At 42.7% G+C, this 27,137-nt stretch overlaps 1 protein-coding gene across 3 annotated transcripts in view; it reads right to left on the reverse strand.

The window, feature by feature from the left end:
• The window catches only part of akt3a (v-akt murine thymoma viral oncogene homolog 3a), a 50,202-nt gene extending 23,065 nt beyond the window's left edge, over positions 1 to 27,137 (reverse strand). Inside the window, exons 1-3 of one of the 3 annotated variants that reach the window (XM_072436565.1) lie at positions 26,998 to 27,137; positions 21,449 to 21,810; positions 150 to 275 (exon numbers count right to left, since the gene is read on the reverse strand). In XM_072436565.1, the coding sequence (XP_072292666.1) occupies positions 150 to 275; positions 21,449 to 21,494 (172 nt within the window). In that variant the 5' untranslated portion in view covers positions 21,495 to 21,810; positions 26,998 to 27,137. Of the gene's footprint in view, positions 1 to 149; positions 276 to 21,448; positions 21,811 to 26,648; positions 26,680 to 26,997 lie in introns of those variants that run through there. The other 2 variants (XM_072436566.1, XM_072436567.1) reach the window with 2 other exon arrangements.

The following is a 27,137-nucleotide window of genomic DNA, read 5'->3' on the forward strand; positions in this document are numbered from 1 at the left end:
TAAACTGGATACGATTAAGATTAGCAGTCAAAGCTAGATGTAATATGTTGTTCCTGGCATTAAAATTGTTGGGATAATAGAAATAAGCCCTTGACATGTCAACGAGCCCTATTGAAATAGCGTGTAATTATTCAGTGTTGATCACATACTTGCAACAGAGAAGTTATTTAGTGGATAGGGCAGGTCTGCGTCTTGAGGTTTCTCTTTGTAACCAATGAACGAGCCGTCTGTCTTCAGCAGGAAGTACCGTGGGCGCCAGTTCTTTATGTATTCACCTGGAAAACAAGCAGAAAGGTCAAATGAAGAATACTCAAGAACAGATTCAACTAATATGATGAGGCCAGATTAGCCACATCATATCATCTATACGTCAATGATATAGGATTGCCATTTTATAGATTATTTATATGCAAATTTGATTCCCTTGACAGCTGAGCATTTGTCTGTTCAGGCCCGCCTCTCATCTGTCCAAAGAGAGTCTCTAGGAGTACGGTGCGGTTGCCAGATTCTGATCGGATTAAAACATAAAAAATGACAAAAACATGTTTACCAGCACAAGTCAAACTAACCCTGCCAGCATCATCATCTGGTTGATACACAGGCAGGTGTCGCGGTGATGACCCCGATATCGACTCCACATGCTGGTACACACACGCACACATATCTGAGGTGCAGTGTTTCCGATCGGAGGAAGGACGAGGCACCATGAGAAAGCACAAAGTGAGGAAGGAGATGACATGCGGCGGGATGGGATTACATGGCGAGGATGACCCTTCTTAGACCGCAGCAATAAACAACAACATCTGCTGAGCAGCTGGTGACAGAGTATTACCGACTGGCTGACAGCGACTGGCACTGAGGTATAGCACCACAGCTTTATCAGATTACCCTCAGCAGGATTACACCAGTGTCAAACATGACCACAGCACACAGCCTGAGAACTGTTTGTGGAGTCACACTTAGTCAGTCTTTGCAGTGACAACAAATAGCTGTAATAAGCCTGTGCTGACCAGAAAACCAAGATCCATCACAAACTCACGGCAAACATCTCACTTTACAATTTTACAATTCTAATAAAGAATTTTACATTTTAAATGTATTCAACAAATGTGTATTCATTTAAAACTGAATAGGCAAAGGGACAGTGCTATAGTGTTTTTATGTGATTAAGTTGATTTACCCACGTTTGATTTAATCTCTTTCACGATAATGGCAAAGTTTCAACCAGAATTTGTGTTTTTTAAAAGCAAAAATAACCTAATATTCACCAGTGCATTCTTCAAACTGCACTCCAGACAGTAGATGGGTCACGGCATAAAGATAAAGTTAAAAGTGTTACATTATCTTTCTATCTGTGCAAAAGACAACAAGTACAATCTCTAAAACAGTCCATGCTAAATTAAGTAGGCAAATGTACATTTTTACAACCTGTCTTATTGAGGCAGCATCTCTGTAACTTGTGCACACACATATATACATAATACTGTCCCTCTCCGCACACGCAGCACTGGAGCAGAGGAGTTTGACAGCAGCTCTGATCTCGTCTTCAGGCTGGTTCTCCGACAGCAGAGACCGGGAGAAGCGGCCGGTGTGTGTGCGATATTTGTGACATCCATTTAAAGCGGAAATGACAGCAAGCCGCACTCATTAACACGTTGCCGAAAAACACCTGCTCCGCTGATGGGAGCGTATGAGAGCGCGGGCCGCTCCTGTACCTCTGGGCGGAGAAGGTGTGTGTCTGTGTGTGCGAGAGGGATTTGAACCAGCATACAAAGACAATGAGGAGATGCAGCTAGATGAAGCCAAACAAGAGAATGCTGTTCAGTGCCAATGCGTCATCCGAATTAACAAATCACACCTTTCCTTTCATCCATTATCCCAGCTTTGAATTTTTTTTTATTTTCACAAATCCACCCACTCAGCCGTCTTCTTCCGTTTACTGTTTACTCCTGTTCTATCAGGAACAAAGCATATTCTTTGGATAGCTGTCTGCTTAAAAACAGACTGGTGTGAGAGGGGAGGTGGACTGTGAGGGCCTGTGGAGGGGAACACAGAATAACCAGACAAAAAACAATGTTGTGTAACTTGAAATGTGTAATACTACTATTCCAGCAGTAAACTCTGCATTTAGGTAGTTTGGCAGTAACTTCCTTTAGTGGGAGAAAAAGGTCTTGGTTTCTTGAGCAAGATGTTCTTAGACTGCAACTGTACAACTTTACACAACAATTGTCTGACTGCTTTGTTCACCCAAACAGTTATTTTCTTCTTATGATGTTTATTTGTTCAGATTTCACAGCCCTTTCACTTGTTCGCTTATGTTAACTATAAGTGCAATGTATCAGGGCTTTTTAACAGCCTGGTCAGCTCCAGGCCTCACCGGCACAAACATAACAAAAACACATCCAAAGAGGAAGCTAAGCCATTTCGTTTTTAGAAGAGGTCAACTTCACCTTGAAGGTTTTCCCTTTTATCTTTACACACAACAGTGAATTTCCAGTGAGGACAGAAGTGCCAGTATAAAACCTGGCTAACTTTAGAGGAGTGAAATATGAATTGTTTCACAAATGGAAGGAAATAAAAAGAAAGTTAACTGATAAACTATTAAAAACTGGCAGTGATGAGCGGCCTGCTGGTCTGCAGCCAGTCTTTTCTCTGAGTCAGTTTCTACATCAAGTGTCCAACCAATGGAAGCCTGTGGCTGGCCACTTCATCGCTCAGCTGTCCAGTACAACTGAAAACATTTAAGCAATCCTTCTGGCCGGGCTGAGGCAGAGTGCGCATGTCCACTGGGGGCGGGGGAAGGGGCAGCCAGGGGTGGCACAGACGGAGAGAGGAGATGGACAGTTGTCCAGACAGAACCGTCCAAACAAACACAGGCACGCACGAGCGCAAACACGCACACATGCACTAACACTGTGCTGTTTGGGCCCTTCCAAATCTCCCAAAGATCCAATGGTGTTCTGTCAAGCTATCCCGTCTTGGCCCTGGCTGTAATGAGTCCAGCGAGCTCTCCCACTCTGGACAGCTTGTCTAGGGAGCCACATGTCTCTGGTTTGGACTGCTGGAGAAAACAGAACAGCCGGTCTCCTTCCCACACCATATCTCTCGGACTCCGCACTTCAGTTTCATTAAGTTTGCAGCACAACTTTACTTTTCCCTTAAGGCCAATTAGTATTTACTATACTACAGACTTCTTAAGAACAAGTCTGTTGTTCCTTGTTAAAATGACATATATCAGAAAATAGGAGAATGAGAAGCTGTTTGGACAGATTAAACCTTCATGAAGCTACGCTAAAGTGAATCACAACTTTTTTGTTTGATGCAATCTCTCAACTCGGTGCATTCGTAATTGTTTGAGTTCGTGTCCTAGTTAAATACGGGAGCACACCGTCACATTGAATTTGTATATATAATAAGCCTTAATAAAGACCAAACCAGACTTTTTAAAAATCATTTAGATTTCCTGCAGAAAGTCTTGTTGGCACCTCCGCCAGTTGCAGCTTGTGGATTTAGCGGTAAGAGGCAAAAATGAATCAGCTGTGACTGTGCTCGTTCCAAGCTTTCTGATTGGACAATTACAACAAGGTACAGACTCACTGCCACTCAATTAGCCAACAGATTAACTATTTGTTTCAGGACAGAGGGGGGCACAGTGAATGAGGGGGACTAGAGACAGGTAGCAAATCGTACGTTTGAACTAGCGCCAACAAAGTGAGTCAGAGAAACTTTTCTGCCTCCATCGCCTCTCTCTTCTTCCGAACACCTTCAATCTCATGCCTGATGCTATAAACAACAGTGAGGGAAGCAAAGTGAAAGAAAAACATGTCCGACAAATAAAAACTCCATAACTATGTGAGCTCACCAGCCATTTGTTAATCAACTCAAACAGAGATTTAATTTAACATTTTGGCCAAGGTTGGAGCTGATATGCAGATGGCGCAGAGATGGGGCTGTGCGACTGGCGCTCTGGGAAGAGGAGGAGGAGAGAGAAGGAGGAAGAGGAGGAAGAGGAGGAGGAGGAGGAAGAGGAGAGGGGGGGTAAGGGATCAGGATGCGACTGCTCTACCACGTTCCAACACACAGCAGCAGCACAAAAGTACAGAGAGAGACGTCAAATATACACCGAGCCAGAGATCAAAACTCATTTACATGTATGAGGGGAGAAATGTTTAAGTTCACTTCAAAAATGTGAGCATTTTAAAGTATGTTGCAGTCCATTTATAACCTCCCGTGATCGTGTACAAAGTGATCTAGTGAGATTTTTTTCTATGTTTACATTTGAGTGGGACAAAAAAGAGGGTTCAGCGCTGGTGAGTTTCATCTCTTGAAAAGCATTATTGCTACAATGACAGAAATATTAAATTATTATTATTTTAAATTAAGGCAAACATTGTGAACTGGATTGCACAATTTATAATTCAGTATAAATTATGTAAAAATCTCATTTTGTGGACACAATCTCATGTCTCAAGTCATGGAAATTGTATGTTGTCCCATCTCCATATTCTAAGCTATATCACACTAAACTGCCTATAACTTTTTGATTGCGCTTTATTAGGGTTTTCCTATTATATTAGTCTCATTTTCTCCCCATGGTCTTAAAGCAAGCCAAAAACCATTGATATAAAAATATTTAATCTTACTCTAAAAATTGCAATACATAAAACTGGCCTTAGCCATTGATTCTCTTTAAGCTGATATGCAAATAATCAAAATAAAAACATACTAAACATACATACTAATCAAAAATATAACTTACAAAAAATAATTTCATAATTAAACTAGCAACTGAACATTATGCATTTAGCACCTAACTATAAAGAGAAGCAAAACATCTGCCAGGCAGCCAAGAAAAACCCAAAGGGCTTCAGAGTGTAATGACATTACTAACAAAGTACTGGACTTGATGAAACTGAAAAAAATGTGGGAGAGGACAACTGCTTAGTGCAGTTCAGTTACAATCACATTACTAGTTTCATCCGTACAAAATGTCCTTTCTGTTCGACTCTTAACTTCCCACTTGTTTAATACAGCAAACCGTGCATGACCCCGGCCCCAGCAGTTCTAACTCCAGTGTGCTCAGACATCTTAAGGCTCCTCTGAAGGCAATCCACTTACATTGCATTAGTCTCATTACCGGAGCAGTATATGTGCTTCTGTTTGTATTTGTGTGGGACGATAGTACAGCCGCGGTAGTAAATAGCAAAGGTCATTTGCATTACTATTACTAAATGTAGCTGCAGAAGGCCGTTTATCTCACATGTAAACTCTAGTGCCACGCCAAAAACAACAACGACTGCTTGAAATTAAAAATTGCAAAAACATTGGAAAGCACATGTTCTAAGATTGTGCAGCCATAATATGTTTAATGGAGATTTGCACATTCTGATCAAAACAGATGCCTTGATTAAAGGTTTAGTGGCGGAACAATTAGTGCGGGGCGCAGAGCAGTGTGGAATTGGACAACAAGGGGGTTTGAACTGGCACAAAAGTGGGAGGGAAATTGGTGGAATTGCAGCAGAGCAAATAGGCACAGTTTAACATGGCAGAAGCTATGACAGTGACAGAGCTCTGGGACAGGGCAGGGGCAGCCAGATTGCGCAGCACCCATGGGAGAGGGGCCATCCCTCGGGGGCCACCGGGAGACTGCACCCAGCCAGCTGCACATGGCCCAAGCGTCCTGGTACAGACAAGTCGTGGTGCTTCTCTGCCCACCCAGCTGGTCCAGTAGTGGCTAAGGGAACTGAAAATGTTCGGCTGTTAAAACAATAACTTGATTAATTACATCCCTAAACAATCCTTTTACTTTTAAATTGCTTTTTGTTGCAGTACTGATGCAGGCCAGTAGATGGTGGTGGCTCCCTGAAGCACGGGGCCACCACTGTGCTGCTGATTCACAGTGAATGACAGATGCCTCTCATCCTAATCCGCTGTGTATAATGTATACACACTGCACAGGTGGAGGGGGGGGGGGGGGGGGCTGTGCGCGTGTCAGTTGATCAAAGTGTGCTCATGCGGGCCTCACTGTGGCCCCATGTCTATTTGGACTTGAGGGTTTGTTCAAGTGGTCTGTGGGGAGGCAGACTTCTCTTACTAAAGCTGTACACTGGGATTAGTACAGTGTTAGCATCTTAGCTGGAGGGCCGCTGCTCAACACCACCTGTGTCAGACAGTAACCCCACATCCAACGCACGCCGACAGGAAGGTCAGCGAAGGTCATGGAGCTATAGGCTACAGTGCTGCAAGCTTACAGCCTTACTGTCTTAGCCCATTACTGTAAGCACTGTCCCCTCGCTGCTTGTGACTGTGACAACATCATTATTCTGTCTTAAATGCTGTCACATTTAAAAGGGCGCCATGACCCTCGTGCTTACAGACCAGCATGACAACCAGACAGGAACAAATGCCATTCATTTTGGAGGCTTTTCCTATATTAAACACGTCAAAGTGGTTAACTTTAGAGGAGTGCTTCTAAAAATATGAAACTTAAAAGGTATTAAATATGAAAGTATAAACTTTTATATGGTGGAAAATCAAAAGACCACCTGGTTCTTGGAGCCTATATACAGCCACTGAAGCGGTGAGGTTTACTGAGGACAATCAGTAGCTTGTGCTGGTGTGACAGCCTGACAGATCATTCATGTGCTGTTGTATGGATCAAACGTAGAGCGAAATCATGACAGATCTGCGTTAGTGTTGTGGGTTAATTATGGCTGCTTTGCTGAATGTCCCGCCCCTCTTTACCAGTGTCCAGCTCTACAAGTATTGTCCTGTAAATGAAAAAGAGAATTCACTGTTTTGAATTCACTTATCAGCTGACAAGCTGCTTCCATGTTGAGAGACTGCTATAGGTGCTTAGGGCACTGGTATTACATGATCTAAGTCTTCCATGAAAATATTTGTACACATTTCCCCCATGCCACATATGATACTTACGTGTGCATAAAAGATGCAGCCCACTGGCCTCAGACATACTTCCTCTAGCTTCTCCTGACACCTTCCTGGGGCCTCAACGCACTGGGACAAGCCAATACACACTAAAACACAAAGGCGCCCGTACAGGGAAAGTCAAAAAGACCCAAGCCACCTCAATATGGGGGAGCAGCAACTCTACTCAAAGAACATCCTTGGATATCCTTTTCCTCACGCTTTTGCTTGATTGCTTTACTGCAGAGAAGGATGTTCTAATGGATGAAAATATTGTGTTTTGCCTGGTTTGTAGGGCTCCATAAATTATTCTTTTGTATTCGCTCAATAATGCATCATGAATTTGCAAAATGTGCTTTTAAATGTCTTGATTGAGGGTCAAGACTGGCACACAATGTCAATGGATTATAAGAAATATCACTTTATACCCTTGTTTGAGACGTTTCAGTCTCATATTCAATTATCTTAATTATAGACGATACATCTTACTTGCATATCTCCAAAACAACAATTGCAATAATATCAATGTTTCAATATATCTCTGACCGCTATAACTGGTCTCTAACCTAACATTCAGTACACTTTTAGCCTTCTCCAGAATCCAGATCTTTATACTGTACAACACCTTTTGTTTGTGAAATAACTGGAACTGTTTAATATACACTAGACAGATATCAACAATGTAAAAAAGAGGTTAAAGTGGTACAGAGCCCAATACAACATGTGGAGTTCACACTGGATCACCAGCACACAGCCAATAAGCAGTCTAATCACATTGCGCTGTGTATTGACTGTGTCACTCTTATTTGTCTTTAGAGACTGTTTTATTTATCTTATATTGTATTGATTTAGATATTTAAGTTAATTTTGTGGCTACACTTCTGTTTATGATAGTATTGTTACATTTAGCACACTTTTATCCACACAATGTAAACAGCCATATTTATATTCAAGTCACTGGCCAATTAAGCCACCCAATCGAGGCTGCAGTAAGGCAGTTGTACCAATCATTCACAGGGAGTACATGTCCATCAAAATGTAAAAAAGAGCCACAGCTGTGCGACTGTTGCTATGGGTGGGACCCTTTCCTGTCCAGTTGAGCAGTGGTTAACAGGTGCAATGCTTTGTCTGTGGAGTGTGCATAAGTTGCTTTTATTCCAGAGTGGCTGCCAGTGTATTAATTCAAAAAAGCAGAGGCGGCAGCTGGTGCTACGTGTACAACTTAAGAGATGCCCCCTTCGACTTTCAAGTAGCCCCCACCGGTCACAACCATTCCCATGACAGCTATGAGGCTGCATGTTATAAATACCCAGCCGTAAACATGAATGAAAACACAACATAGAAGACAAAAGTAAACAATCGAGCGTAGTATAAAGTACTGTCAAGTGCAAAGCTGTCTCCCAAACAGAAGCAGGCGGCAGGACCAGCCCAGCCGGCCCTCACTCCACACACTCATTCATGCTTTGTGCAAAGGGGCTGCCAGACACTGAGTGCTCTCAAGCTCACTAACTGCTGCTCCGCTCCATGGGCTTGCCTGTCGACCTGTCGTTCTTTCTCGAATATTTTATAAATTTGACTTAGAGCAATACAAATAATTATAGTTTCAGGCTTTTGTGAATTTTATAATGACCACAAACCTTGATTGGTGAATTGTTAGGGGTCCTAAGTTCAAATAGATGAGAAAAGTTGTGTTCTACACTTCCACATCCAAAGGGTTCAGGAATATTGTTTCTCTCTTCTTTTTGACAAATGTGTTGTGTTTTCTGAATGCATTATCACTATTTAACTGTAATGATGAATAGTGAAATAATTTAAAGGAACAGCACTTTTTCTGACTATGCCTCAGAGTAACAGTATTATATAACTCGGACGTTCAACATAGAGTCGATGCCAAGCAAACTATTAGAAGGTTGATTCCTCAAACTGGATTGATGTGATGCAACCTTGTCTCTAATCAATGTAATCCCTTATTGATCCAGAAGTGGACAATAGTGACAAAGGTATTCGGTTAATCCATAATTGTGATTATTTAGGTCACAATAGAATCGTGAGAACTACAAAATAATAATCATGACTGTTTTGTTTTTTAAATCCATAGTTAAAAAAATACATACAAATATTTTATATCTGGCTGTTTTTGTCACGTTTACTTTATTTTGTCATTGATTTGACAGTTATACTTCGTAAAGCTGGCCACAAACTTGAGGAACAGTAATATACTAGATTTCACACAGTCTCAGCAATAATTGTTAATAAATGTTAAATCGTGATGTTCTTTCTCACAATAATCAAAACAAAAAAAATTGACATTGTGAAATCCCTATTGAATACATTTCCATACAAAAGTCATTTTAAATTCTGTCTCTTTCAGGGCTGGGCAATAAGGGAGCTTTTAAGCAAGACTGAAATTCAGTCAAGTTAAATTGTCAATGAGGTTTGAGTTGGGTTTTCGACAGGTCTAGACAGTCCTCAGAAGTAATAGTGTGTGATTTTGAGCAGAGTAAGAAATTATATGGCTATTTTTGTGTTAAATGTTTTCATGTTAGCACTCAATGAAATCAATATTGAAAGTTTGATGCTCGTCGGTGGTACTGTGTTTAAGGGCGTTACCACCACAGCCTCGTGGGTTTGATCCCAGCCCTCGACCATTTGCTGAATGTTTCTACCCTCTACCCCCATTTCATGCTGCAACTCTACTGTCAAATAAACAGTAAAAGAGATTTAAAGGTTGTTTTTGAAAAGAACATTTCCGCTCATTGGTCGAATGGCTAGCACACGTGCACTCCATGTGAGCAACATTGTGAGTTTGAATCCGGCTCTTGACAATTTCATTTCACACTATACTATCCTGTCTAATAAAGCCTATGCAGACAAAAAAAAGAAAACTTAAATATACGTTTGCGAGGGATAATTGCCCAATCCTAGTTTGTTGTCCGTCTTTATAAACTTACTATAAATGCCTTCCTTTTATGTGCAAAAATCCCCCTTGTATATTATGTCTGTGCTACATGTCTTGACCTGCTTGCTGTGGGCCGCTGGACACATAATGACAAGTCCGTCCCCATTCGAAGTTGAATAATGTGCCCCAACACTCAAACCACGGCGCAATATCTGACACTGGCAGATGTTGGTCTCCTTCTCGTCTCCTCCTCCTCCTCTGCCGCTGAACCTCAAATTGAAGTCGGTGGCTTAGACATCTGCACCTCTCACTCTTTTTTCATTTCTTTTCTGTCTCATCTTTCACATGTACCAGATGAGATAAAAGTCTTTTCTACATGACAGATGGTGAGTCAACAATTGTGCAGGAGCGTTGGACCCTCAAACAGCACATCCTTATCCTCCCATTCCTTTGTGAACACTTCCAGTCCAACGTCTTGATTGGTTCCTTGCAGCTCAGACATCGTTCGTGTGTGTGTGTTCGTGTGTGTGTGTGTTCGTGTGTGTGTGTGTGTGTGTGTGTGTGCGTCCCTCTTTACCTTGCTATATTGAGCTCTGGTTTAATGAGTGCTGGGTGAGGAGTGGGGCCCGACCAGTGGACCATATGGGGGACATTTAGCCTCAGAAAAACCTGCCAAGCCTTGCTGACATGATTACTGAAGTCGTCCACTATGCTTTACTGGCTATTGAATGGAACTGGGAGACTTTTACTATGGAAAGCTAATTAAAGACTTGAGATTGGCAGCAGGCACAGAAGTACGCTGAGAGGAGAAGAAAAAATGTCACTGTTTGGTGTCTTCTTGCCACTGAGGTAGCTGTCCCTGAGAAACTGGAAACCAGCCCAGATAGAAATGAGCTGTGGCCATATCCTTCTCCCTCTGTGAGAGTAAAACACATGTTTCAAAACGTTCAATCACATTTTTGTCCCACTTATTCAATTCATTCTGCAAACACACTGTAGTTATTGACTAAATCTATGAATTCTTTGTAATGCAAAAAGGAACATTTTGAGGGGAACATCGTGTCACAGCAGGCCAAAAGCTTGTGGCTGTGTTAATCCTGTCAAAGGCAGATTACAGGTGGGAGGATAAAAATAGAATGACTGTCCCTTTAACCGGACCACTGTGACATTAGTGTGCAGCTCCACTGTAAACTCCACATACACAACGTATCTATAGAGAGTTAGACTTTAACTAGCATTTTAATACACAGGCAGATAAGGACAGGCTCCTGGGCATAATATACAAAAATAGTTTTGTTTTTTAAACCTAAAATGGAACAGTGTTTTTTTAATCTGATAAAACTTCAATGACCACATGATTTCAAATGGTTGCATGATTTTGGAAAATAATCAAACCATGACGTAGTATTGCAAATAGAGTTTGGTGATTTTTGTTTTCAAATCAGAACTTCGTTCACATTTTAAACATATTCAGGAGAATTAGCATTTGGGGAAAAAAAAGGTCTAAACTATAAAAACAGCCAGTTTTTTATGATATAGTAGGCCAGAGAAGAGAACACTCTATTACCTAAATAATCACAGTCTTTGAGATTTGATTTTTATGAATTTATTTCACTATAAGCATTAGATTTTATTTCTTCAGCATGCAAAAAGTGGGAAATACGATTAGTATTTTATAGCATGAGTGGCTGAAGTTGTTCAAAGTAAATAGAACTGGCATTCGCTGGTCACTCTGGAGGCCTCCTGCTGCCAGCCAACACTTCACTAGCTGTTAACCACTAGGCACTAATCTGTTGGCCTAAATTAGCCAAAGCAACCTCCACTCAAACCTGCCTCCTCCAATCAGCCCCAATCCCCCTCAAACCAACCTCATCATGCCCCAATGCCCACTGCCTCGAGTTAGACTATAGCTTTAGTCACTTACAAACTAAAAAGCAAGCATTGTTACAAGGGCTGCAACAAGTGTATTGATGCACTGAGAGCAACTAATTAATAATTTAGTAATCAAATTATTGTTAAGAGGTCTATAAATAGGTTCCAAAACATGCCATGAGGTGAGAAATAACTTTTGACTCAAATTGAGCTTCGGAGAATGTGTAAATTGATGAATACACTCTTTTGTCCATGAACGTGCACCACCAGGATCCTCAGACGGCTTCACTTCAGCTTCATCTGGGTTGTTAGTTGCAGGCCTAATGGTTACTATGCACCAATTAGGTCAATCAACTGATGTAAAAAATAATACTATTAGCAGCCTCTTTTTGGCCCAGAACTTCTGATAATGTTTGACATTTTATTTGCCGTTCTAAGGGTACTTCAAGAATAAATATATGGTTGTTACCATACCATACCTAAAGCCAGAGCATCTGTGTCATAGCTGAAAAGTATTGAGCGTGAATCTTAAATCAAATGACTAAATATAGGGCTGGACAATATGACAAAAATGTTAATAATAATTTATGTCCTATTCATCTATCAACATTATATTTTTATTACATGTAATTTTGACACAATAAAGCAAATAAAAATCACTTTCAATATGAATTTCCTGAACGTTAACATTACAAACTATCATTCCCATTTGACTTTTTGTCCCCTCTAAAGGTTGAACTGTAGATCTCCTGATTAAAAAGACAATTGAAATTAAATTACTTACATAGCCCTGACTAAACATAAAGTATACGTCATTTAGGACTATGCAATAAATGTAATTTCAAATACAATCAAGATCCAAGCATTTGGCTTTTTAAGGGAGAGGTCTACAGCCAAATCTCTGTCCTTAAAGGCATGTGGTTTGGGAAAGTTCAGGCTTAAGAAAAATCTAATCAAAAATTGTGATTGATCAATACAAGAAAAAAAGGGATTCATTCATTTGCTACATCGCTCAGCCCTAAACTTATTTTAGGTGAGGTTTGATGAAGCATTAATCCCACATACAAACTTCCTTCCTCCATCTCTGACCACGTGTCCACATTTCCCAGAGCAGTGATCAGCACTACATTCATTGATCCAAGACTTCCTCTGCCTGCACCAGCTCATTCACTCAGGCGTCCATTAATCCATCACTGTTTGTTTGGCCTTAGCAGACTTCCTTCTGCCACTTCTGTCTGTCTTATTGACTGTCTGTGTTTGCAGTTACACCATTTGTCTCTTTGACCATTTAGTGCAGCATTGTCTCTGAGCACATGGAGAGAATTAAAAAAAAAAAAAAAAAAAAAAAAAATTATTATATTATATTATATTAAATATTAAATATATATATATATATATATATATATATATATATATATATATATATATATATATATATATATATATATATATATATATATATATATATATATATATATATATATATATATATATATATATAATATATGTCCATGCTGCAGAAAGACCATTGTTGTTGGGTTATAGCATTTTTAAGTGTTTGTGTGAAAAACGTAATATTTCTGTTGTATTGTATTGTATGCTGTCGCTCTGTTCTTTGTACTGCTGCCTCTTTGCAAGGTTATCATTGAGAATGAGAATTAGTTCTCAATTCACCTATCTAGATAACACAAATAAATAAAGAAAATGAATAATAATGAGTGGTGCATGTCAAAATATCTCCAGAAAACAATGAAACACAATTGTAAAGAGATCATTAAAAATGTGTATGGTTCAAAGAGGGCGACATTTAAAACTGAAATATCTGATTAGAGACTAAGCTTGAGCTCGTTTGAGAGAGACTCAAATGCAGACTTTGTAGTTGATCAAAAGCAGAGGTGACAGTGTGCCTGCTGCCTGCCTGTGTATTAGTCTTCTGTCTCTCAGTGGAGGATGTACCTGTGATTACTGGTCCCCTCTGAATTCAGAGGCCCAGCTCCTCTTCTGCCGCCGCCGCTGCTGCCGCCGCTGCCTGTTTCTGTCACATACTGTCAGTATCCCGCTTTGTAGCTTTGTCAACACTGGTCCACTGTTAGCAGCTGTCTGTTTATTATTTATTTTTACATAGGGAAAAAAACACTCAATGAGAGAAACTCTTTTTCATGAGTACTCTGTTGAATACAAAACACATAAAACACACAATAGCACAATATCTAGCTAAAATGTAAATAAAACAATCAATAAAACACAAATACAAACACACACACAATATGGAGTATAATTCACAGTGGTGGGTTCTGTATGCAGCTCCTATAATGAACCTTAGTGCGGAATGAAAAACTGAGTTCAGCGATTTTAAGACGGTTGGCGAAGAATGCATATATATAACATCACCATAATCCAGCACTGAGAGTAATGTAGCCTGGGGTTTAGTGTTTTCTATAATTAAGCGGAATATACTTTTTTATTTATAAAGAAGAATGACTATCTGGCTTTAAGATTACTTGTCAGCTCTTGAATGAGATCTTATCATCAAATCAGAAGTATTGTAATAGGGTACTTGTTCAATCATATTGCCGTTGAGCGTAAGAATATATACATTCTTTTAGTCAATAGAGCACTGTTTGAATTGCTTGACCATTTAAAAAGCTTTGATTAATATTTTACTGCCTCGATGATTTGTTTAATTTACAAATGTATACAACACCACATGAATCTGTGGTGAGCAGAGCGAACAGAACAACTTTAGTTTCATACAGAGCTTGTTCCACACTGTGGCCACTAAAGCACAACAGAGCAGAGCATTTTAAATTACAAGAAATTACAACATTTAGTTTTGTTGAGTGAAAGACCCCAGAGGACTATTTTATTTGATTATTATTATGAAACAGAAAGTCTGTGATGACGGGAATGACACACAAACTACTTCTGCGTCCTCTGTTAGCACTAGTCCTCTGTTAGCACTGGGTCCTCTGTTAGCACTGGGTCCTCTGTTAGCACTGGGTCCTCTGTTAGCACTGGGTCCTCTGTTAGCACTGGGTCCTCTGTTAGCACTAGTCCTCTGTTAGCACTAGTCCTCTGTTAGCACTAGTCCTCTGTTAGCACTAGTCCTCTGTTAGCAATGGGTCCTCTGTTAGCACTGGGTCCTCTGTTAGCACTGGGTCCTCTGTTAGCACTGGGTCCTCTGTTAGCAGTGGGTCCTCTGTTAGCAGTGGGTCCTCTGTTAGCACTGGGTCCTCTGTTAGCACTGGGTCCTCTGTTAGCACTGGGTCCTCTGTTAGCACTGGGTCCTCTGTTAGCACTGGGTCCTCTGTTAGCACTAGTCCTCTGTTAGCACTAGGTCCTCTGTTAGCAGTAGGTCCTCTGTTAGCACTGGGTCCTCTGTTAGCACTGGGTCCTCTGTTAGCACTGGGTCCTCTGTTAGCACTGGGTCCTCTGTTAGCACTGGGTCCTCTGTTAGCACTGGGTCCTCTGTTAGCACTAGTCCTCTGTTAGCACTAGGTCCTCTGTTAGCACTAGGTCCTCTGTTAGCACTAGGTCCTCTGTTAGCAGTAGGTCCTCTGTTAGCACTAGTCTTCTGTTAGCAGTGGGTCCTCTGTTAGCAGTGGGTCCTCTGTTAGAACTAATCCTCTGTTAGAACTAGTCCTCTGTTAGAACTAGTCCTCTGTTAGAACTAGTCCTCTGTTAGCACTAGTCCTCTGTTAGAACTAGTCCTCTGTTAGCACTATTCCTCTGTTAGCAGTGGGTCTTCTGCTAGCAGTGGGTCCTCTGTTAGCAGTGGGTCCTCTGTTAGCAGTGGGTCCTCTGTTAGCAGTGGTCATATGTTAGCAGTGGTCCTCTGTTAGCAGTGGGTCTTCTGTTAGCAGTGGTCATATGTTAGCAGTGGTCCTCTGTTAGCAGTGGGTCTTCTGTTAGCAGTGGTCATATGTTAGCAGTGGTCCTCTGTTAGCAGTGGGTCTTCTGTTAGCAGTGGTCATATGTTAGCAGTGGGTCCTCTGTTAGCACTAGTCCTCTGTTAGCAGTGGTCATATGTTAGCAGTGCGTCTTCTGTTAGCAGTGGGTCCTCTGTTAGCAGTGGGTCCTCTGTTAGCAGTGGGTCCTCTGTTAGCAGTGGGTCCTCTGTTAGCAGTGGGTCCTCTGTTAGCAGTGGGTCCTCTGTTAGCAGTGGTCATATGTTAGTGGGTCCTCTGTTAGCAGTAGGTCTTCTGTTAGCAGTGGCCATATGTTAGCAGTAGGTCTTCTGTTAGCAGCATAGCATCTCTGGATAGCAGTGGTCCTCTATTAGCAGTACTGCTCTGTCTGCCTGCCTGGCTCTCTGCCATTCTCTGCAGTGTTGAGTGACTCATTCTTAGGACAATAGAGACAGTTTGTAAAGCCACATTGGAGCGTACACTTCCTCCGGATGTGCAAGAGGATGCCATTCATAACAAAGCTTGTATTGTCTGCCTTTCTGCTGCTGCCTGTGTACATGAGACTAAAGGATAGTCAAAAAGCACAGGGACATACAGACCAGAGTGAGAGTGTGAATGTTAAAGAGGTCTGAGTTTTGGTGACAGCTTCTAAAGGATGGAGGAGGAGAGGAGAAGGACGACAGCGCAGACAGTGGCGGCAGCGGCTGGTGATTGATATCAGAGATCTGGCAGTGCCACCTGATCCAGCCAGCCTCCAGCAACACTGAACTCACTGAACTCAGAGAGCCAAGATGGCCACTGCACTGCACTGCACTTAATGAACCCACAAAGCGTGTTGCCCGCAACTGGCACACACTCTGGTGGGATGTGTGGAGACAAGCAATAGATGTCTTCGGTCATACGGGCACTTTTGCTGTTTCGCTGAGTCCCGCCTACTTTTGGGTGAAAACATTCTGCTTCATTCAACAGTGGCAGATACAAATTCTCTCCTTTTAGTCTTAAACTATTGAGAACCAGAATCAGAACCACAGGAAAACAGCTTCTCATTCTCACGGATGTATGAAATCACCACAAACGAATGATTAAGTGTGTTTTTTAATAGGAAATAGCATTAGAAGCCACTTAGTGCTGGCTTTCCTCTGCTTTGGGTGAATTTAGAAATACAAACTCATAAACTCAATAGAAATCACTAAATAAAGTTTTTGGATGTTTATTTGAAGTTTATTACCAATCACATTCCATTCATTACTATGGACACAGCATTTGTTTTTACCCAAAAGGGGGCCGGGACGTTCTAGCACAGGAAGTGGCGTATGACCAGAGACATATGCAAACAAGTAGTCAGACCCAACGAGAAGCCAGCGGGAGGGACAGCGGAGGCACATTCATCACAGATGTGGCTGATCTGATGAAGGCACCAAAAATAATGAGAATGTTTACATTTGACAAACTTTCCCAACAGTATACCAAAATGAAACATAAATCTGTTAGAAGACTTAGAAGAACAGTGTTTGTTTAAGATCTTGGGGCTAACCTAATGATAACTATCAGTCAAGTCTCAAACAGTACAATAACTATTAAAACTGTATCATAATGATTGAACCTTTATGCACACCACAATGAAATCAGCTGTACTTGAATGAATCAATTCTCAGTTGCTCTTGAATTGCAGCACTCTTGGACTGGGCCCAGGACGTGTACAAAGATGCAGCCCTGTCCCTGCATGTATCCTGTATTGCCCTCTGCTGCGATGCTGTGTGAAGCCAGGTAACTGTATCCTCCACCACAGCCTCTGTGCCCCTCTGCATCAGCTGACACATGTCTGATCTGAAATCTAAGTGCACTGCACTTTTATTTTAGGTGGTGAAACACACAGACCTGCATGGATTTTGATGGATAGACCGTTTATCTCCTGGAATCAAGGAACACACAGACCGCTTTTTAATAAAAGACCTCTTTCAAAGATGGCCATGTACATTAGCAGTAGATTGAATTTCCACTTAATAAGGGACGGAAAGTGCTTTATGGTACGGAGTAGTGAGAGACTGAGTCAACCAAGGACACACTGTACTTAAAAGCAGTGCTGTTCTTGAGTCTGTACCTGGTCACTGTATTGTGATTATATCACTTTCCTTAGCTACATTTTCTTTGACATCTTAAGCTGGAACATTTGCCCTTATTTTTATCAATAGGAAGCTAGGGCATGCAATATGTTAAAGTAGGTCTTTCTGATGAGATAAGAAACATAGGAAGGAAAAAAACTTGGGAGGAATCAGCAAAGACTTTGAGAATGTTACAGTACACAAAATCTAGAGCTGGGGTCTCAAACCCTAGACCCCAATTTGAGTAGCATGGGCCGGCTTGGTTATGGCACTATAACCTGCAGCCATATCCATGTGCGCGGCAGCATGAGCGCTGCAAACAAGACAAAAATATGCAGTTTTTAGGAAGAGTGGAGAATTTGACAACCACAACAAGTGCATGTGTCTGGTCTGTGGATCCATATGGCTGTGGATGTGCGATACAATACAGTGGTGAAGTCTATGATTTTCTTATTACACTTGCGGCTCTTTAGTGCTTTCTCTTTGTGTAGATCTGCACAAACTTTACTCTCCTCTTTCCCTGGAGTCTCTTCTCCAAGCGCCTCTGTGAGTTGTCACCTCTTCTTTTTCTGTTTTCTCTTTACTATGGGGCGCAGGCAGCGAGCAGTTGGCTTCATTAGGTTTAGAATCAGACTCGGAAAAAACAGATGTTTTGTTCAGGGCCACTGGGGGAAATGACAGCCACATAGCCACTTGTTCTGCTGGTATATTCACGGAGAAAGAGAATGAATGGAAGTGCAAACTGATACCTGCGTGTTACCTGGAGCCTCTCAGTCCACAGGGAAGGAGAGAAAAGAGGTGACGCTGTGAAAGGCCAGGGGCAGTGCAGAGAAACTCAGAGACAGTGATCTTCTAAAATAGTATTTCTAAAATTCACCAGAATGCAGGAAATCCCCTTTTCACAAGTTTTCTAAGGGGCAAACTGCAGACACCCCTAGACCCACCTTCTGTGCCTCTGCCTATAAGCAAATAACATGAATGTTGAACCATGTCCTTTGAGTGCCCTTGCCTGAGCGATATGAAAATATAAAAAATTGAAACAAAAAATGTTTCATCTTTGCAGGATTCCCAAAAAAACCCTCCCAAATAATTGACGATTTCAAATGACTCGATCTCGATCTGTCGATCCGTCGATCTATTGATCCGTTGATCTATCGATCTTTTGATTAATTGCCCAGCCCTAATTATATATTTAGATAAATGTTTAGACAACAGAAATTACAGTTTGTTGCAGCCAAAATACGGTATAAAATATTTCGGAACATGAGTAGCTCACGGTTGTTTGGTTCTAGTAAATTTGCTCACAAAGCAAAAGGTTGGAACAACATAAGCCTTAGCACAGGGTTTTATATGACAAATGGGGACATGAAGAAAAAAAACATGTTATGAAGGGAGAGATATTTTTTTATATTTCATAAATCCAACAATATAATTTATTCAAAAATTTCCCTTAAAATGTTACGGTCCAGTTCCAGTCAAACTGTGCAAGGTAAAATGTAAGTGTTTTGAGTGCAGTCTCCAATATCAAAGCCTCTTCTGTGTTAACACTTACTACATAATGCATTCATTGACATGTGTAGCCTGCCTCCATTGTGCGCTAATGTGTGTGTTGTCAATTCTCAACACATCTGTGACGCTTGACCAGTTATTCTTTCTAACGGTTATTTCCCAACTCGTCAAACAACTGCCATTGCTCCATTGCTATCAGAACAGGCTAGCTTCAGTCTTCTGTTCAGCAGCAAAACACAGTAAACTGCACTGATCTGAGAAGCAACAGTTTGCCCTCAAGTAAATGCTACCAATGTCACTTAAATGATGATACTGAGGTGATTAGAGACGCGTACGTCCAAAGAATCTCTCATTTCAAAGTCTGTGTGAGTGCCACACATAGACAATGTATTTCCCAGCTCTCCAAAAGAAAGTGAATGATCCTAGCCTCTGTCAACATGCATTCATCTGTAATACTACTACCACTACTAATCCAAAGCTGATTACGCGACCCTATCTCACCTCTATAGTGTGAAGTGAGCCAAAAGAGAATGGGATCCAATAGGAGATGACCATTCACCTACAATGGTTGGGAGGTTAGAGTTCCTACTTCACAGCAATTTGTTTCCCGGAGCATGTCTGTCTGTGTTGAGTTTGCATGTTCAAACTGTGTCTAGGTGGTGCTGCAGTTTCCCAAATCAATAAGAAAAATGAAAAATAGGCTAGGTAAAAAGCTAGGTATTACTGATCATAAAATTAGAAGATTAGAGTTCCAAAGTTCCTGAGTTGTTGCCTTGCAGCAGCTTTGAAGGATGGGTCAAATGCAGAGTATAAATTGTGTGTTGGGGAAATAACATTCACCTTAACCTTAGTATTTTGCTTGAATTCAACGATGCTTGAAGAACTGTCCTCAGTTAAACTTGGTAAATAAACATTGATAGGTTACCTTGTGTGTACATACAAGACAGACAGCAGTGAGGTCCTCTGTTAGCACAACAACAGCTAAGTTTTATTTCAAGCTTAGAACTAGATATAACGAATTTGCTAAAATAACATAAACAGGACAACTCTGTTGTGCCTGTTGGGGCCTGGACCTGTTCTCTGTCACATCCTCCCTTACGTTGGAGTAGATCTGTTTAATGACTAAGACTGCAGACTGCTGTATCACGACCTGGACAGTGAGTCAGCAGCACCCGACCCCGCTCCGCTTCACAAACACAGTTAGAGTATGATGCAGACAAACATTCACATTCTCCACACAACGTCCCCTCCCACCTCCCTGTCTGTCTCACACAAACTGGGAGCTGCGTCGTGACTGGGGGCTCGCAGCTTCTCTTCATGTGCACAGACTGGCACCCTCACGCGCACACACGCACCTGCCCATCACTTCAGACTGAGGGACTCCCCACTGCCTTTTCATACTTATTTTTAGTGCTTTGTTATCCAAGGGTCACCCTGTTGTAGCAGAGGGCTAGCCTACATTACCCAGAAGCCTGCTCTATGTTATGCAACCATGTCACTTCCTGTTCAACAGTTTGCTTTACACATTCCAAGACATCATCACATAGTCAGGGAGATGATGCCCATTGGCCTAGAAGCTTGGAAATCCCCCTCTGTCCTCCCCTGAGACTGTTCAAAAGCACAGAATAAGACGAGCATGTGGGAAACTGAGAATCCATGTATTTGGACTGTAAAAGGTTTTAATTCTAACAATTCGCCTGCCTCATTGCATCCTTCCTGGTTGTCAGACATTTGACATTTCAGAATGGAAGTGTCATCTTTACAACATCACAACTTTTTGTTTTGGTGAGAAAGGCCACAAACCGGATACTGAAATGCCGCTGTCCCCCTGGTCTCCTCTGTCTCTCTTTGGTGTCCCCTCACAACCCCTCACATCCCCTCAGCCCTGTCATATGACTTGACTTAGTGACACAATTCAGGATGCAAAGACACTAACTTAATTTCACAGAGACATAGTAGAAAGGCTTGACAGAACTACTATGGCTCTGCATGTCAGGACCAGAACCACATCATCATGCACAAAACCCACAGCAGACACACAGGCTTATCCAGTTCAAACTCCACAAGCTGCAGGGGAGACTGCTCCTGCTCCACACAGTATCAGACATCCATGTGATGAGAGCAGCTCCACAGCACATGTGCACCGGCACGGCCCTCATCCAGACGACACAGCAGAACAGACATGGAGCAGAGCGTGGACATGAGGATAGAGGGGTACTGTGTGTACTCACCCCGTTTCTGAAGCCATCCCTCTCTAACGATGGTGACATCGCTCATGGTTCCTTCACGCCGAGTGTGATGCCGCTACACGCCTGCTCCACAGAGAGAGAGGGGGAGGAGGGGGGCGGCTCTCCCAGCCTCCGTGTCACTCTCCCTCCCCTCTTCCTTTCCCTCTCGTTTGCTGGCTCACGCAGTCTCTCCCTGGCCTGCGTGTGCACACACAGACTCAGTGTGTATGTTTGATGCGTGTCCGCTGCTTCCTGTTGTGTCTTATCTCTGAGCGTCCCTCTTCTTGGTCTCCCCCTCCCCCGCCACCTCCTCCTCCTCTGTCGCTCCCTCTCCAGACCTTCCTCCTCAGCAGCAGTGACTCAGCCTGAAAGGAAGTGAAAGCAGAAAGACACAATGTTTCATGGGAACTTCTCACCTTCTCTGCTGCTTTGCTTCATCAGGACCACATCACACTGAGCTGCCTCCGCCTATGAGCAAGTGTTATTGCGAGGGCATTTCCTCTTCTCACCTATTTCCCTCTGTGGCAACCTGTAGACATGATTACAGGCTCTCAGGGAAGTAGAAGCAGGCCTTGACTGCATGCCTCTCATTCATTCATCCACCTCCTGTAGTGCGGTGTGTAGTAGGTAGTGAGCCTGCCTTTCCAACGCTGCTACATTTTGCTTGTAGGTGGATTTTGTCAATGTGAGCGTGCGTGTAGGCTGATGTCTGCTGCTGAGTGGGAGGACTGGGGAGTATAGGGCTGTGTTCTATAAATAGCAGCAGCAGATGCTCCTGCTCCTCTATTTCTCTCTGCCCAAATCTTTGCACCTCTCTCTTGTCTCGCTCCCCCTCCCGTCTCTTATTGCATCGCTGCCGCGCTCACCTGAGATGCACTCTACTACGAGCTTGGTTACACAATGCGCAGACGCACTACACCGCTCAGCTTGAATGAGAGTGGCACTACAGCTGCTAAGCTAACAGTTTCAGAGCTAACGCCGTACAAATCAGTATTCAGACCAGATGCTGTCTGCACCGCTGCTCATATTTGGAGAGACTGAAGCATCACACACCAAGTAGCTTTCATCCACTGTTTTATTTGATATTTTTGAATTAATTCTGAACGCATAGATGTTTGGGTAAAGTATTTATGTATGCGTACTGTGTTTTCCATTAATGGAACAGACTAAGGCGGCACCTGGCACAAGCTGAACAATAAATTAGTAGGGCTGTATGTAGAGCTAGGCAGATCTTTGAAATACCGATATTATTGTGACTGTTGGTTTTGTACTTAAACCTCACCAAATACATTTAAAGACATGTTTTAACACATTTCTTTTGGACATAATTTCATCTGAATATCATTATCGGGTTACAAAGATGTATTCTTTCATTCAACAATACCCATTCCTGCTGTATGCCTTTAATCAAGACATTTTTGTTTTATTGAGATTTTAAGCATGATGTCGTGAGTTAAATACAGTATGAAGGTGCTTTTTAGTAGTACTTATAAATATATATATATAAATATATATTTTTTCATTAGCTCATGTGCAATTATTGTCTTCATAGAGAAATCGAATATAGATTATATTGAATAGTCGACTAATCAATGCAGAGGGGAATCTCCTGTGTTGAACAAGAATTAAATTAGTCTTAATTTCTTCTTATTCTTATTTATGTTTAAATATTTTGTAGGCTTTATTAGACCGGAGAGGACAGTGTGAAATGAGGAAAGAGACATGCAGTAAATCGGGAATCGAACTCACAACACTGCAGCCGGATGCACTTAGAGCCTGGCATATGTTTGCTGTACCACTCACCCACCGGGCAGCACCTTAATGCTAGTGCTTATTGTGCAAACATAAACATATAAACAGGACTGATAGAAAATGGATGATAATGGTTAACTATGTCACGTTATTCTCCGCGGAAAAATGTGCATCACATTTACAACAGAAGTGTAGTTAAAATTCATAATAGCTCATTAAACCAAAGGTCTTCAAAGGAATTTAATTGATGGCTAGTATTTTTATAGCCTCTGCAAAATTATGGATTACGCTTTAATGCTTGAGTGTAATTCAATGAGTCTTAATTTAGCTGGGTCTTAATCTGGCCTAACGTGCCCCTGATCGCCTGGTGCTGCTGCCACAGAACTATCTATTAGCTGCAGCATAGACGACCAAGACGAGACGAGAGTCCAGACACAGGCAACCCTTCATCACCGGGGCAGCGGTTACTATGGAGATGGCCACTGCCAGCTCTGCCAGGGAAGTACCAGTCAAACAGGATTAATAATAACACAGGACAAAATGACAGAGAGAAGCACAAGAAGACCCAGCATAGAGCAAAAGTAAGACGTGCCAAGATGAATTCCTCTGACAAGCAACATAAGCTTTAAGAGCTCTCGTCAAGTTTAACGTAGCTTACTAAAAACAGGCCTAGAGAGACATCACTAGCAGGCTTCCTGGCTTAAAGGTTATGGTTATGTTCAAAACATTTCTTTAAATGTTTTGTATATTTGGGAATCTGTAACATCAGCATATCCATTTTTATTTGCTCTGATCTACACAATTCCCAACAACTCCCATCTTTGTATTTGTCATCCAGACGGATTGTACCGGTATATTCTGAGATAATATGTATCATCATGATAACCTCAAAGCATGACTACTGTATTCAGGATTTATTTTGAGACTTGAGGCTGACCATTGGTTGCAGGTTACAAGTATATAACATATCTTTAGAAGCCTGTGCAGATGTGAAAACTGCCCCTCATGTTGAGATCAACAGCCTCCTGCATTATACTGTGTTCACTGGAGCACATGGGGACACCTGCGTCCTGACACCTGACACAAAATGCAGCTGTACATAGTCAATGTAAGGCAGCTGAGGCTCAGAGGGGCCCCATATAGTGGCTCCATACTCCAAATAAATAAAAGGAAAAGCAATAAGTGGAGGAAATCACAAGGAGGAAGGGGACATTTTATGCTAAATCAATTTGAATGAGCTTTTAACTTTATTATAACAGAGTTTCCTCATCATTAATGTACTGTTCAAAGTTGTATTTTGATTGATTCTGCATGTTTCAGTAATCTTGTATTGTCCAGCAGTTTAGGCTCCAGTGCTTAGAACAGTCCTGTTTTCACCTACCCCCTGTGCCCGCCCACATCCCTGCACTTGGTACATGTCGGGTTCTTCTAAAATGTCACTTCTTATTTAAGTGTCACCACTTTTTACAAATAATACTCGTTACTCTAAATGAAGAGGCTGGGTTTATCAGTTCTACTGTTTGAACAGGAAGTTTATTTTAGCTATCAAGCTTTTTAGATCAATATTGCAGTTGACAATGAACAAAATGTAAATTTAAGATCTATTTATGTTTTTTAGTTTAGTTTAGTTTATTTACTTACTTTGTGTCATGCACCATTTGAAAGGTGCCCAGCCCACATGGGCTTATAAGACACACAAAACAACAGCATAGTTCAATACTAAGAACATCAAAAAAGCATAAATTGCATTGCACACCAAATGTGTACACCTTTTTTAAACCCTAGTGAAGTCGATATGAAAACAAACTACTTTACAGAACAATAATACAGATCAAACTGGAGGCAAATTAGAGCTAAATTTCAATAGCGGAATACAATCGCCTTATGAATAATTGACCCTTTCAGCAGATGCAGTCTTAATGCAGCAGTCGACAGGTTAAAAATCATTTAACTCAGCAATGTGTCATGAATTTATGTTGTTTGAAAGTATCATCATGCACATCTATGTGGCCAAGACGTCCCTCACGATGTCACAATATCAATATTCTGAGTACAGCCCAACTGTGAACGTCTTTATTTAGAGGTGCCCAGAGGAAAAAGCTCTAAACATCAGAGTCATCACGTGCCTCACTCTTCACACTGTTCAATGATGGGTCCATGCCAAGACATCCGCTTAAAGCCAGTCTGTGCATCATGTGGCCCAGCCCTTTGCCCGCTCACATCTACAGCTGGACAGGACCACATCAGTGCCCTCATCAGGACCACACCAGTGCCCTCATCAGGACCACACCAGTGCCCTCATCAGGACCACACCAGTGCCCTCATCAGGACCACACCAGTGCCCTCATCAGGACCACATCAGTGCCCTCATCAGGACCACATCAGTGCCCTCATCAGGACCACATCAGTGCCCTCATCAGGACCACACCAGTGCCCTCATCAGGACCACACCAGTGCCCTCATCAGGACCACATCAGTGCCCTCATCAGGACCACATCAGTGCCCTCATCAGGACCACATCAGTGCCCTCATCAGGACCACACCAGTGCCCTCATCAGGACCACACCAGTGCCCTCATCAGGGCCACATCAGTGCCCTCATCAGGACCACATCAGTGCCCTCAGCAGGACCACACCAGTGCCCTCATCAGGACCACATCAGTGCCCTCATCAGGACCACATCAGTGCCCTCATCAGGGCCACATCAGTGCCCTCATCAGGACCACATCAGTGCCCTCATCAGGACCACACCAGTGCCCTCATCAGGACCACACCAGTGCCCTCATCAGGGCCACATCAGTGCCCTCATCAGGACCACACCAGTGCCCTCATCAGGACCACACCAGTGCCCTCATCAGGGCCACATCAGTGCCCTCATCAGGACCACACCAGTGCCCTCATCAGGACCACACCAGTGCCCTCATCAGGACCACACCAGTGCCCTCATCAGGACCACACCAGTGCCCTCATCAGGACCACACCAGTGCCCTCATCAGGACCACACCAGTGCCCTCATCAGGACCACACCAGTGCCCTCATCAGGACCACACCAGTGCCCTCATCAGGACCACATCAGTGCCCTCATCAGGACCACACCAGTGCCCTCATCAGGACCACACCAGTGCCCTCATCAGCAGCAGCAGCAGCAGTAGCAGTAGCAGCAGCAGCATCTACGTCACTGGGCTGTCAAACTGACGCATGTTGCGCGCGGCGTGGCAGAGCACCTCGGATGCTTCCAGCGGCGAATGAAACTACGCACGAGCTCCATAAATAAAAGAGCACACTACAAATGTCTCAGTAAAAGCTGCACAAACACTTAAAGCCGGGCATCTCTCATTCATCCCTCTGAGTCTAACGCGGCGGCCGCCCGCAGGAGAAGAGTTCCCCCCGGGGCTGCGTGCGCCTGGAGTGCGCTGAATGACAGTACCGCCCGCCATGGCGCACGGTTTTACCTGCGAGCGCCAGGGACCCCGGGATTCCCGTGCACCTGCTCCTCGCGCACCGACACAGGTTGCTTTCTCTTCCTTTCGGCCGGAGCGGGGCCAAAAGCGGAGCTGCGGAGTGAGAACTCGCGGCTGTACGCGTCTGCGCTCGATGCGTGTAAAAGCGCGTGGAGCGGTTCAGGCTGGAGGTTTAAAAGACCAAACGGAACGACGCAGCTCACGGTTGTTTTGACTTTCAAGAAGAAAAAAGTCGTGACGTCACCAGCAGAAACGGCAACCCCTCGTCTCTGCCTCATCATCACCGCGGCTCGTTATAAGTGAATAACCCCGAATGCTTTGGCGTGGTCAGACTACATACCGTTTTGCTCTTCGCCCGGGCTTCTATTTCAGTGAAGCTCTCGTTTGTTGTCCACAGTAGAGCTCCTCATCATCCCATTTCAACATCCCGTTTGTCTGCCGGCTAATAACCCAAGCATCGCGAGAAGTCAGATGAAAGCC

The sequence above is a fragment of the Eucyclogobius newberryi genome, unplaced genomic scaffold, assembly GCF_026437365.1.
Source record: "Eucyclogobius newberryi isolate DKJ021-1_F unplaced genomic scaffold, fEucNew1.0.hap1 SCAF_8, whole genome shotgun sequence".
Taxonomy (NCBI): Eukaryota; Metazoa; Chordata; class Actinopteri; order Gobiiformes; family Gobiidae; genus Eucyclogobius; species Eucyclogobius newberryi.